The 13,930-nt window shown below is 37.2% G+C and overlaps 1 protein-coding gene across 15 annotated transcripts in view; it reads left to right on the top strand.

Annotated features, from left to right (window-relative positions):
• The window catches only part of ZNF385B (zinc finger protein 385B), a 143,513-nt gene that overhangs the window by 106,823 nt on the left and 22,760 nt on the right, over positions 1-13,930 (top strand). For all 15 annotated transcript variants that reach the window (XR_014296995.1, XM_082658470.1, XM_082658467.1 and 12 more), the window contains one exon: positions 4,783-4,945. Coding sequence is in view for 14 of the 15 variants with exons in the window: in XM_082658470.1 (XP_082514596.1) it covers positions 4,783-4,945 (163 nt within the window). In the remaining variant the exon portion in view is untranslated. The remainder of the gene's footprint in view (positions 1-4,782; positions 4,946-13,930) is intronic.

Raw genomic sequence — 13,930 nt, forward strand, 5'->3', positions numbered from 1 at the left:
AACTGTGGCCTTGAAGGAATCCAGAAGACACCATTCACATTAGACCATATATGAGTGGTGCTCCCCACGCACACAGTTGTACAGTGTGGCAACCCTGGACAGGCCATAGCAACCTGGAGTGTTTCACTTAGCTGTAAATTATAAATTAGCAAAGACATTGTGTCTTTTTGAACTGAAAATCTCCTAACGGTTATAATTTTGTCTGGACTTTGTTTTCAACAGATCCCAGTAGATGAGGATTGAACGAAGTGATATCAAAGCCAGTAGTATGTCATTACTGATATTGCAGGCCTTAACATTGCAAATATCAGCAGAAAGACTTATCTTTGGATTAAGTAAGCCTTTCTCTTGGGTGCATCTTATGTTTATGTTGTAGCTTTGTCTCTGAGAGTGTGTGATCTTATCACTGCGACAAACATATGCAAAAAGCATTTTAAGAGTTGAATGTAGCCTTATGTTAAAGCAAAGATTCAAGTAATTATTTAGCTATTACTCAGTCATCTCTAGTTTGTTTCTAGTATGTTTGACTATGGTATTTTAAGTGCCATGCTTTTATCTCAAATGATTAAATCTTCCATATAAATAATTTAGTTGTCCTTTGACCGTAGGATTATAGTTTGGAGCAGAGGATAAAATCTGTGATGTAAAAGCAACATCTTTCTTATAACTATCTATAGAAAAGATGCCTACAAGTAGAACATTTGTAGAACACTATGATATGTTTTCTGTTTTACACGGGACAATAATGTTTGAGGTAGCATGATGCAGCAGGCTTTCCCTATTGTTCCTTTTATATGTCTGTGTTCTAGTGATACTGAAAAGCAGATGTGCCCAGGAAACACTGCATAATTCATAGGATTTCACTACCTTGGCACATGCGGGTCCCTCCACCTGAAATGCCTCCCCCTGCATACTGACCCTTCAGCACCCTGCCCCCGAAGCAGGGCTCAGCTCTGATGTTCCTTTCCCATGAAGCTTCCAGCGTACCCCTGCAATCTGCAGAAATTTACCTCTCCCCTGACTCCCATACTTCTTTGTACCAGTTTACCTTCCATTTTATAGTTTTACTCTCTGCTATGGGTTATAGTTATTTGCATGTCCGTCTTTTCTTCCAACTACCATTCTTCTGAATAGGGGTCTTTGTTTTTAATCTTTCACAATGTCTAGCACATGGCAAGTGCTAAATAATTCTTTGTGAAATAAATAATCAGGTTTCCCCCTTGTTAGTTTAGCCTGTTTTATGGTAGTTCATTTGACATCTGTTTTATTTGGCATTTTAGCATATAGAGTATATACTTTTTATCTGAAAAGTAACTGACCTCTGCTCTTTCCTATCTAACACTGCTTAACACGTTGAAATCTAACGTCTCAAAAAACCAGATGCCAATAGTTTTAATGATACACTCTCTGTAATTAAGGGAACAGTTCCAATTACTTTTTAAGATGCAAAAAGATTGGGTCCATTGGTAAATAAATACTGAGAACTTTCTCCAGTGACATTACTCTATGCCACTTGCCAGTTTGGGTTTGGACTGTTCTTTCTATACAAAGTAAACACAGTTTAACATCTGGTTTCAAGATCCTATCCACCTCTCTGAAGTCCAAAATAGAAATAAGGTAAAAAACAGAAATGGGAGCTCAGTGAATTATAGAATTGCTCATTATTGCATTTTTATTTGTAAAGCAATACACTATCTCATTATTTATCTTTTTTATTTGGACCAGTAGGGTCCTGAAAGATGTAGAGGATTTTGGAAAGTGAGGGGCTTTAGTAACAAAGATGGAGATGAATGGAAGAGAAAATTCCAAAATGTCATTTCCTGTCAAAGCTATTCCTCTATGAGTGGGTGGTCAGGTAGCTACTGGAGTGACCTCTGAAAGGAAAACTTAGATACCAGTGAATTCCCGTGTGGAAGTCAGTATGGTGGTTTGGGCAGCTCTCTAATTCTGGCAATTCTTGGCAAGGGGTTTCTTTGATCACTGCCAGTTTGGGGTGTATAGCAGCGCTTTGGGGAGGAAATCAGAAAGCAGACCATTAGTGCTAGACAAATAGGTGTCTGCTGACTAGTCACGGAGGTGTAAAATTATAAGTCTGTGTGGTTAACCAAGTCTCTCAGAAGTGATACGAGAACCATCGTCGATTGGGCTTGATCGTGTTGCCTCGTTCCCTGGTTTTCTGGCTCTTGTCCTTGTTTCTTTCATTCCTCAATTAAGGAGATTCCCAGATAAGGAAGGCAGGTTAATCATGTTACTATTTTAACAGTGTCTCTGTTTCACTTGAAGATCTGCCCAGGATTTAGAAGCTGTTGACACCTCAGATACAGTACTGAGGACAGCATAGTGCCACTACCAAGAATACCACAGGGTAACTGGAAAGATGCCAAGCGTGAATGAGTGGTGTCTGCCACTGTCTTAATTCCAGATCTTTCCCAAACAGTAGTCAGTAGAGGCTAAGAAGCCTTGTTTTGCTTTTCTCCATGCCTCAGAACTCAAAAGGAAAGTGAATCATGGCTCTGGAGAGCTCTTTCCAGCTTGGCATCCAGTGAGTGTCACTCAGCTGGCTCTTTATCCCAAGTGCTAATTGATACTGTTAACTTTCTGCAGTGATGCCAAGAAATAGTAATGAGGAAGTGACACTCTGCTCATCTTGTGCCAGGAGGTTTTATTTAGAGAACTATACGTTTATTTAGCCAAAGCGCACTAAAGTAACATCTCACTGTTTAGTATACTTGGAAAGATGAATTATTAGGTCAACTGATATCTTGTAGAAATTGTTACATACCTAAGAAGTGGGCCTTTCTTAGCTTCTCAACAGAAGGATCAAGCCTAATGTACTCTACCGGTATATTTCCTATGAATTAAGAAGGTATTCCCTACTCATATAAACTTCTGTTAAAATAGAATCCTTCACTGAGTCATGGAAAGCAGTGTGCTTTCTTTGTGTGTAATTTTTGTGTAATGGTTTACTTCTAATAAAATTATATTGTTTACTTAGGGTGAGTATGTGTATGTCTAACGTGCGGGTACATAGTTAAATAGGAGTATACACGTAAGCGTTTCAGATCCCCATAATGGCTTCTCCACCTACATGTGTGGCCTTGGATGAGCTGTTTAGCTTCTCGTGCCCAGTTTTCTATCTGTACCTGCCTCACAGGGCACTGTGAAGCTTACATGAGAGAAACATGTATTACATTTCGAGCTGTTCTTGTCAGAGGCTCAGTAATATCAGCCATTATTATTATTTCTTCATGTTATCAATTTTTAAATTTTTATTTGTATATTTTCTTAATTTATATCTACCCAACTATATTTGCTGGATTTAACCATTCTCAGAGGGTGATAAGACTCAAAATAATGTTACACTTTTCTCCTCTCTTGGGATTGGGTTTGTGTTTCAACTTGACAGAGAACAGCATGAGAAGTCCTTGAGCAAACGAACCAAGAGCCATGATAAGTCAACGGTGGTCTAAAACAATATTACGAAAAGATATTCAGGAAGTTAGGGACTGTGTACAGTCAATAAAAGTCTGTTGACCTTGGATGATTGGGGTTATGTGCTAGGAAAATCACATGTCTTTAATTTTGTCCATTGCCACTCCTACCTACCTACCTACCTACATGCACACACACTTACATACCACCTGTATTCTACTTGTTGAGGAAAATGGATGAAAATATCAGTATAATCATCTTCAAACAAATACAAGTGTATATATGGAAAACTGATGTAAGAAGAAAAGTTATTATTATTTTAGAAATCCTCTAACAGAAACTCATTTTATATGACAGGTTTATCATCCTCTTCACCTTTATAACTACGCTAATATACCATATAATATATGTTTTAGTTTGTTTATATTTTCAGGGTCTATTAAAAATGAAATTGAAGCAAGTATACTTAGATTCTTTTGTTAATATGTTCATTATACTAGTTGCCAAAAAGATAAAATCCTTATTCTTTAGGCAGAGAGGAATTTTCCAAATGTCAGCTTATTGACTAAATGTTTTCTTGTTTTGCTGTAATTTGTTTTTGTCTTTTGAAAATTTTTAATATTCACTTGCCTTGATTGCTTTTCTTTCTTTTGATCTAGTAATGAAGTCACAGTTTCACCTATGCTTTTTGTATAAGTGAATGTAATACTAACTGCTTTGACTTCAGAATCACATCAGAGATCAGAAACAAGCATTGTCCCTACCTCCTTTGTGCCTAATATCGTGTATTCTTAGAATTGGAATCATCAAAATGACACATGAAGCGTGTGTAGATGACTCCAAAATGTAGTGCCATTTCCACTCACTAGCAGGTTGCTTTGTCACATCACTTGCTCTCAGAGCAGAGCCAAGAGGAACGTAGGTGCAGGGAAGACAGATTTGTAGCTGAAGGGAAACTAAACGGAGTGGCTGTGGAAGGACACGCCCGGGTAGGACACTCAAAGCGGCTTGCTGCCAGCCAAACGTTTGACAAGTAACCCCAATGGGCAGTGGTGGGAGGGCACTAATGACAAAGTTCACCTTCGCCCCAATTTTGTCCTGACCCTGTTGTCCACTCGTATAATGTCTGGTTTTGAAAGACACAGATCCTCTATGTTGTATAGAAGGTTTCAATATGCAAAAAACTCTTAGATACCGGTCTACTATTCATTAAATGCCGAAGACATAGTTGAGTGCTGAGCTGTAAATGTCTGTGGTGCCTATGATTGAATGTATATTTTTCCTGCATGATCATCCATTGTGCTGTTTGTAAGTAGCAAAAAAATGAGCCTGATTTGTTCTCCTTTGTAGAGCCAGGCCGAGGCCCACTACAAAGGAAGTAAACATGCCAAGAAGGTCAAAGCACTAGAGGCAACGAAAAATAAACCCAAAATGGTTTCTTCCAAGGACAGCGCAAAGGCTAATCCCAGCTGCTCCATCACTCCAATCACAGGCAACAACTCTGACAAATCAGGTCAATGACACTTTTTGTTCTTTACATTCTTTGTGTTCCTCCTGGTCCTCTGGCCTCACCCTATCCTCCTCCCCTCCGCTGTTGCATGTTACTCTCCATGATTTGTTTTTATAATATTAATACGTTCCCTTCACAGGAAGGGTTATGTGTTTGCATGGAATCTAAGCATTTGATAGGTTACCATTCCATGTTGTTAAATATATACATTTAAGTGTATATGTGTGTGTGTAAATATATATATAAGTATATATGCACGAAAATAAGTGGAGGCTTCTTGGTCACATTGTGTTTAGACAAAAATCAAGAAATGGATCTAAAATACTGAGTTTATTATTCATTTTACATTTGGTTTTTGCTATGGACTTTTTCAGTGAAGGAATCCTTAAATTTGTTTATTAACAGACATTTTCATATTTTCTTACCCCAGTAACAGGGAGTAGAAGGGCAAAAAGGTAAAGTTTTCTGAGAGAGCGGCATTATTAAGTGAATCTGGAAATGTGTTCAATAGTAAGAGATTTTGATTCTTCAAGATATTCATAGAGTTCTCCTCAGAGTTACAAATGAACTCAAAGATTTTAAAGGAACTTTTCACGGTTATGAACTGACTAACAGAAGAACTTTATAAATTGGAAATGGGCTACTAGTGGAAGTGCCTCTTAAGCAGAGTATTTCATAGTTCCAGTGAATCAGCAGGTTTTCTGAGTAGGTTCAAACTGAATGATTCAGGGAGAAGAGAAAAAATTTATTTTTCCAGCAGGTATGCCATGAAATTGGGTGTTTAATAGGCTTTCACACATTCACATCCGCCCATCAGGACCCAAGATGGGTAAGTCACCTTGTTGCAGTGACTAACTGAGGAACAGTGCCTTGTAAGGGAAACTAAGAGAATAGATCCCTTTTTCTTATGTTTGATTCTCTCCTTAGGGACCTTTCTGTTGTTGGAAACACAAAGACACACACTTCTTGTCTTGTTCTCTTCTGCTTTCCAAGTCATTGTAGACTTAAGAGACTTAAGAACGCTTTCCTGTGGTTGCCCAGGGCCTTCGGAGAAGCACAAATCCATTTGTAAGAGGAAGATTCAGAAAAGCCTGGTTAGACAAAGAGAGACTATGTAAGAAGTGACCACTATTGATGAGGTCCCACAGATGCTGGTTCCCAAGGCTCTGCAGCCTAGAGTGAGTGAGCTGACCCAAATTTGGTGATAAAGGCTTTTGTTCTTTGTGCGATAGAATCACTAAATCATGTTATCTGATGAACAGATAATAAATACTGAATTATTACATTGCACTTTTCCCCTTCTAAAGAACAAAGTCTTTTTACGTATATTAGCAAATTAATCTTTAACCCAGATCTATCAGATATTAGGGTCAAATGTTATCTCCAGTTTATAAGGTAGCAAACCAAGGCGAGGTCCACATTGCAGCCGTTATTTGCTCAAGGTTACCCAGTGTTTGGAAGAACAGGAGCCATCACCTCCTGACTTCCTGCCTAGTTTCATTTTCTGCAGGATATTGTTGCCTCTATGAAATAATACTCTGTCAGGTTTTATTACCTGAATTATGCTCTTTACCGACAGAAGTACTTATAAGCAAAATGATAAAACAGTGGAGGTTAGTGTCACTCCATTCTTTCAGCTTATTTTGTGTCTCGAGCTAATAGCACAGTGGGAAGGTACTGTAAGCATTCCTGCCTTGCTATTGCTTGTGCTCAATGCTCCCATTAAGTTATATTATAATATATATGACTATTATTTGCAGATTGGGTTTGCTCTAGGCATAGTAGATGAAATTAAAATTAATGAGGGAAAAAACTGTTAAAAATGGAAATAGAAAAGGCTCAATGAGAGAAAAATCAATGAACGAACAGAAGATAATTAAAGGGAGAAGGAAAGGTGTAGAAGAAGAGGAAAGGAAGAGAAAAAAAGTCAACAATTAGCGAGTAGACCCAAGAAAAGAGCAGTATAGAGATAGAAAATCCAAATAAAGGGGCTGGATCAGAATCACAGCATACCTTAAATCTACAAGACGCCCAATGAGCATGTTAAAATAAAGTTCAATGACTCAAGACTTTTATTCTGACTCTCAAATGCTAGTGAATGCTCAAGTGAAAGAGACTTTACAAACAATTGTGTTTGGCTAGCGGGCAATAGAAACACACCAGGGTCAAGTACAGCAGTGGTATAAACAAAGAAAGAGAACTGAGATCTAGAAGAACCCCAGGAGATGAGAGTGGGGAGAGAGGAAAACAAATCTCAACCGCAGAGTCTCTTTCCCAGTAGCTATGTGATGGTCTTTAATCCAGCATCCTCTGCTTCCTCTGACACTTCCCTATCCACCCCACAAAGTACCTATGGTCTAACAGTATTGACCTCAGTCACCATGTCCCTGTCCATACTTGGACTAGAAGTAATGCAAACTACCTGTAGTGTGGTTACCTCATTTTTCCATGTTTCCTTACTCAAATCTGTATAAATTATTTGGCAATACATTGGTTAGGTCATTCAAATTACTTTTTTGTTTCTCCATATTTTAAATATTAATACTAATGAAATATTTAGTTCGTCCTATTATATCTATAAAAGCAATACCAAAGCTGTTGAAAGATGGCACTATTTAAGAACAAAGTGGGTCGTATTTGCTAAATAGATACATGTTTTTTTGTCACTTTCAACTGAACGTCAGCTTTTAAGCAAGAATTCACATGTGTTTTTTTCTTTCTTCTTTTTTTTTTCACACGTGTTTTGTAGAATTTTCAAGTTAGAAAATTAGAAGTTTTGCCCAGATGGGAAATTTGGTCTAAACAATGTAATACATAACCAGTTGTTAACCACCTATTCTAAATCCTTAAAAAGCTCCCACAGCTTTGTCAGAGTCATAAAATTTTTTGGTAACTTGTTTTGATTTCCTTTAAAACCCCATTTTAGAAGTTAGGAGACACGAAGACCAGTCCTTCATAAACAGTCTAGGTGGGATGTAGAGGGAAGCGGGAGGGAAGAGAAAGAACTGTGGTACTTAATTAACTGAAGTGTTTTATTTCAGACAACACTGCCTCTAAGGAGTCAGCCAAAAATTAGAGTAATAGTCACAGTGAAAAGTCATGGTTGATTGACAGTTCTTAAGAGACTGAAATTCCCTAGCACTGGTCTTTTTCTTCTGAATGAAGTATTCTATCAAGTGGGCTTAAGCAATATCTATGTGATTCTGAGATAGTTGAGTGAAAAGTAAATGTTAGTAACTTGATGTCTCAGCTACCAGATTTCAAAATCCAGGCATTCACAACATCCATAGGATTGACTAATTCCATTTCCATTCTCATTCTTTAGCATCAGTAACTTAGCAAGAGTATTGTTCAATGAGGGCAAATCCTGAGGAACAGGAAATAGCCAGATGTTAAGGGAGGGGGCTTCTGGGAGTGCAGCATCCTGGGATGCACTGAACATCAGTCAAGGAAGAGTGTGATTTCAGAGTGTCTGACAAGGAGCGTGCGAGCCACAGATGACCTCGCTTTGCTCCTTGAGAGCACAGATTATTTATTCTAAGAAGTGACCTAGCAATCTTCCAAGAGCTATTGATAGAAAAGCCTTTTTACCTCCTATTTTAGCAACTGGAACAACCACTTTTTTATGATGCATTTGGAGACATAATTTAGATCATGTTGTAACTGGATCTGTGCAATACAAAGAAATTTGCTGTAATGGAGCTATCAGATATAAAAAGTTAAGGGTATAATGGAAAGCTTTCCTTTTTTTTCCTCTCAAGTCAGTAAACAAAATGAGTTTAAACTACAGTAACAGGAATTTCATTTATTATAAGAAGCTCTGACCACATGATTGAAAAAAAATTAAATATGTTTTATTTCAGGCAGGATAGCTGTCCTATTCACTTTTTAGAAGTTGGAGTAGAATTAAACGTAAAATCCAAAGAAATAGCTTTCTGGTCTCCTAGGATCTATCCCAGCTTTTAATGATGCATCAGTGGGAGTTCAAAACTTGGTAGAAAGGAGGAAAAAGGTGCTTTGGGAGAAATGGGATCAAGACACAGCAAGCATTAGGCAGCTTCAGGAAGATGGCTAGAACATATTGGTCAGACACTGTACCCAAATTTCTCCCTAGAGTTCAAGTGTCATAATGCCATATGACACAACACTTCCCTGTGATAATATGCCCCATACATCAAGTTGAATGCTCTTTGTGACAGCACTTAACCACTCATAAGAAGCTCAAAACAAAACAAACAAACAAAAAAAAACAGAGCCTTTGGAAGACCTTATTTCTTGAAAATAATAAAATATTTTGATAATCAACCTAACGGTAAAAAATATTGTGATAGTCGACCTAATCATCCATATGTCTAGTCTTTAGCCCAAGGTTTTTTTTAATTAATTAGATATCAAGATGGGGAAAATACATTTGTAGCTCAAAGTATATAAAGCCATTTAGAGCTAAACAGCTTTTAATCAGTTGCTGTCTAAAAAGACGAAAGCAGATGGAATGATTCAAAATGCTATAGATATATTTATAAATGCAATTAAGAGCAAAGATGATGGAACCAGCATGTTCTGCTTAAAATATAACAATAGGAACACCTTGAATTTGTTCAGTTGATAAAATCCAGTCACATAAATGTTTTCGTATGACCCCCTCAACAACCCTGTGACTGGTAAGGCTGATATTAGTATCCCTCTTTCACATACGCACACAACAAACTCTATATCCATTTATTCATTTAACAAATATGTATTATCTATACTAAGTAGTATAGTACATCTGTAACATTTGCCATTTCAAGTGTGCAACAATGAACAGAAAGACACGTTCTTGCCTTCAAGAGGTTCCAAAAGAAAAATAATATATAATCGCCACCTTCAAGCTGCTCCCAAAAATGTGGTAACAGTGAAGAACCTGGGTCTTAGAAAGATTAAATGGCTTGTGTGAGGCTTTAAATGGCTTGCACACTCATATCCCAGTAGAGTCAGAGCAGGAACTCAGGGCTTCTTGTTCCATGAATATTCCACTGTTCCCCTTACTTCTAAGCTTCTCTGACTCAGAAGAGTAAATTCAAGTACAGTATCCCAATGGGAAAAGTCAGAAACCACTAACCCACTTTTTTAAAGAATTAATGAGTAGGACTATGTATTACTTTTAAATTGTTTTCTGACTGTTGATATTTTTCAGTAGGAGCTATAGCAGTGACAGGGTCATTGAGGCTTTGTTTTATTGACAATCCTTAGTTTCTGTGCAGTGTGTTGTCTGCATCATTTAACTGTAAGAGAACAAAGCTTTAGACAGATCGTTTCAAGGCCAAGTTTGAATGAAAACACTCATTTCAGGTAAATGACACATGTTCTTAAAGCTCCAGCTTGACAGCTGTAGACTTTATGTGACTAGAGCCAAACACACTCACTGAGCTGGAGGTCAGCAGTGAGCAAGGGCATCACCAGTATAGCAGAGCCTTGAACTGCCTCCTAAAGGGTCCAGTAGACTAGCCTGAATGCTGTCCGCATTTTCGGTAGCATTTTGAATCATCCCATCTCAAAGATTTTCACTGGGCACAGGGACATTGTTTTGTTTATCCCACACCCATGACTATACCATGGAGCCAGAGATGACAGTATCAGAAAAGACTTAAGAAGGAAGGAAAGAAGTGAGGATACCTCAAAACTCATTTTAGTTTTCAGCATAATGTGCTTTTGCATGGCGGCAGTTCCTCAGGTTGAACCCAGAGCAGTATCAACTAGTACATCAGTATGATTTGCCTGGAAAGGCTGCAGTTCAACTTTTTATGGTCATCTTGTTACGTTATGAAAGTACATTTTTCAATTTTGTCAAAGAGGCTTTCTGCCAAAGATACAAATGGAGACCCTCGCCTTGTCATGTTTATGGGTTTCCCTGTGTGTTTCACAGTTTTTATGTGTTGTTACAAATGGGGCCAAGTTTCCCAAATGACAACTTCTCATTTCCACCGACTGCTGCAGGACTCCTTTGATTAGCCAGCAAGGTCTTTGTAAATGCCTCTTTCCCCCATTTCTGTCTCTAGCAACAGGACCTTGTGCTGTTGAGTAGAAGAAAATGATAGTTTTCTGCTTTGGCAGCATCTGTCATTTATAGACCAGCGCCACCATAAATTTGGCATACATCTATCCAAATACAGGAGGCCAAGACTTCGTATCCCTCATAAAAATAATAGATTAACTATATTATGACAAACATCTTAGGTCTGAAATTCCGGGATACAATCATGTAGAACGTAAATCGAGCTCCATCTGTCTAAAGAGAACAGACCATTATACTAAGGCTCATATTTCCATGAAATATACATATATCATTAAGACTTTCAAAGTCAATTTAAAAAATGAAACTGCCTCCAGCTTTGTCCATGCACCTTGAATCTGACAGCACCATCCTGCCAGGCAAGGCTGAAGATTCTTAGGTAGTTAAGTGTTTGTCATCCTCTGGAAAGTAACTTCTGAAACTTTTGAGTATTTTATAGTGCTTTGAAGTAATACTGAGCATTCATTGTCAGGTTCTTCACTTCTGAAAGCTATTTCCTAGTGTTGCTCGAAGAAAGTGAACCATAAGTTGAGACTGATTTGTGATTGTCTCCTCAGTAAATCTATTAACTTATGATTTACAAGGGATATGTTATAAACCATTCTAAAAAGCAAAATCTTGGATATCTCCTTTAAAGGCTTATATCGCTGTTGAAAACTTTTCTCATCTTCAAACATATTTCACTGGTATTCATCTCTTTTGATTACATTTATTTACAGCCTTTCTGCATCAGATAGATATTGGAATATAAAAGGACTTCATATGTACACTGAATAATTTTATAAATGTACAACCATAACTGCCCTTGAGATTTTAACAAAGGTTATTGCTTACATTTTTATGATGTTCAACTTATTTGCTTCAGGAAGAATTCTCTTACATTGATGTAATTTTTATGAAATGAGTAGATGAAGAAATAGAACTACTCAGTAGATATTTGTAGGTTCTTTGTGCAGAGCATTGGCACTCGGCACTTTTGGGGATTCTGGGCCCAATTTTGATGATGCTTGTAGCCTAATGCCACACAAATTTAACTCTATAATATAAAGCTTAAAGTGTTTTTCATAGAAACATTTCTAAAGTATTTTCCTCTTCCCTGACGGCTTTCTCTGAGAATCAGGTTCACTGTCATGGACACCGGGCACATCATTATGCAGTAATGGTTTGGTGCTCTCATTTCTATAGACCAGCATAACCCAATAAAACATTCTGTGGTGAAGGAAATGGTCTATAATCTCGGTTGTCCAATGTGAGTGCCCTGAGCCACACGTAGCTATTCAGCACTTGAATTGTGGTTTATGCTCCTGAGGAACTGAATATTTAATTTTATTTAATTTAAGTAGCTCGCATGGCTACCATATTGGACAGCAGATCTATAGACAGTAGTACTCTTTGCTCTTTTGACTAGCTATGATTCTAGAGAAGGCATTAAATTCTCTGAGCCTATCTTTTCCTATTTGTAAAGTGGGAATGCCCTCCCTACAAAACAGCAGTGTTGCATGAATCAAATGAAATGATTGTGAAAGAGCTTTGCAAAGTGTAAAGCATAATTAAAGCAACTATTATTGATATTCTTACAGTTTGCCTGTTTGTTTTTTGTCCTCCTGTGGGGTTTTATTTCAGCCGTCCCTTCTTGCTGATTTCAGTGAGAGGTGACAACTGCCCCTTGTGGTAGTCAGCTATCATCATCTTTCATTATGCCGTACCTAATATAGTATATTCTAGAAAACCAGATCCAAGCTTATTAGACTTACATGCAAAAAATAACTTTAACAGCAGTACTACTAATAATTAACGTGTATCATTATGTGCTTGATACCACTGTGCTAAACATTTTATATAGACTATCTTATTTAATTATAACAATCCTTTGATGGATACTAGAAAGTGAGACCTAGAGAGGGGAAATAATGGCTCAGAGTCCTTCAGATGAAAAGTAGTTTCAAGTTCTCTCCCAGGCGGTCCCTCGAATTCACTACCATGATATGCTGCCTTTAGATGAAGGTTCATGGGCTTTACTGCACATGCTTTTTGAAAACTGTTTGAGATTCTTTTTCACTAGATGACACTTCCAGAAGTCTGACATCTCAGAAAGGTGTGTTATTTCTTTCCCCATCCTATTTTACAACTTTTATTTTTTTTAAAAATCAAGTTTTGAGTGGCTTTGGATAAAGATGTATTAACTAAGGTAGGAGTTTTGAGAGCACTTACCTACTTTGCATGTATAGCATAGTAGAAAGAGCATGAGCTTGATTCACTCCACCTCTCACTGACCATATAACCTTGACCAAGTAACGTTCGCTGACCTTCTATTTCCCCATCTATAAAATGGGAGAGCTGATATCTACCTCCCAGGGTTGTTGTCAGGAATGATGAACTAATAAATGTTCCTGGCTCACTGCCTATCACATAATAGACACTCAATAAGTAGTAGCCATAAAAAGCCACCATTTATTCAAAGAAATTTCCAGACTCTTTCCTTTTGAATCTACGATCATTTCATGCCATGCAACAGTTACATGCCATTTTATTTATGGCATTTTAAATGAGAACCCTTTTGGAAAACAACATCATAGAATAAATCAAGAACCATAAAAATGTTCATTCCATTAGACCAATTAATTCCTCTTCCTGTAGTTTACATCAAGGAAATAATCCTCAATACAAAGCAAGAAAAATAAAATGATATGAAAATAAAATGATATACATGAAAAATAAAATGATATACAACATTATTTGTGTTAGTGAAAACTGAAAACAAGATGATCAATACTAGGGAAATTATTTAACTAAAGTACTTATACCCAATAGAATACTGTGCAGCTTTAAAGTAAATAAAAGTAACAACATGAAAAAAGAGTGTAATACATTAAATCAAAAGGTTACAAAATATATTAAATCAAAAGTTACAAAATGGTTTGTTGGTACATGTATTT

This window comes from Grampus griseus, assembly GCF_964374135.1.
Source record: "Grampus griseus genome assembly, chromosome: 7".
In the NCBI taxonomy this organism is placed as follows: Eukaryota; Metazoa; Chordata; class Mammalia; order Artiodactyla; family Delphinidae; genus Grampus; species Grampus griseus.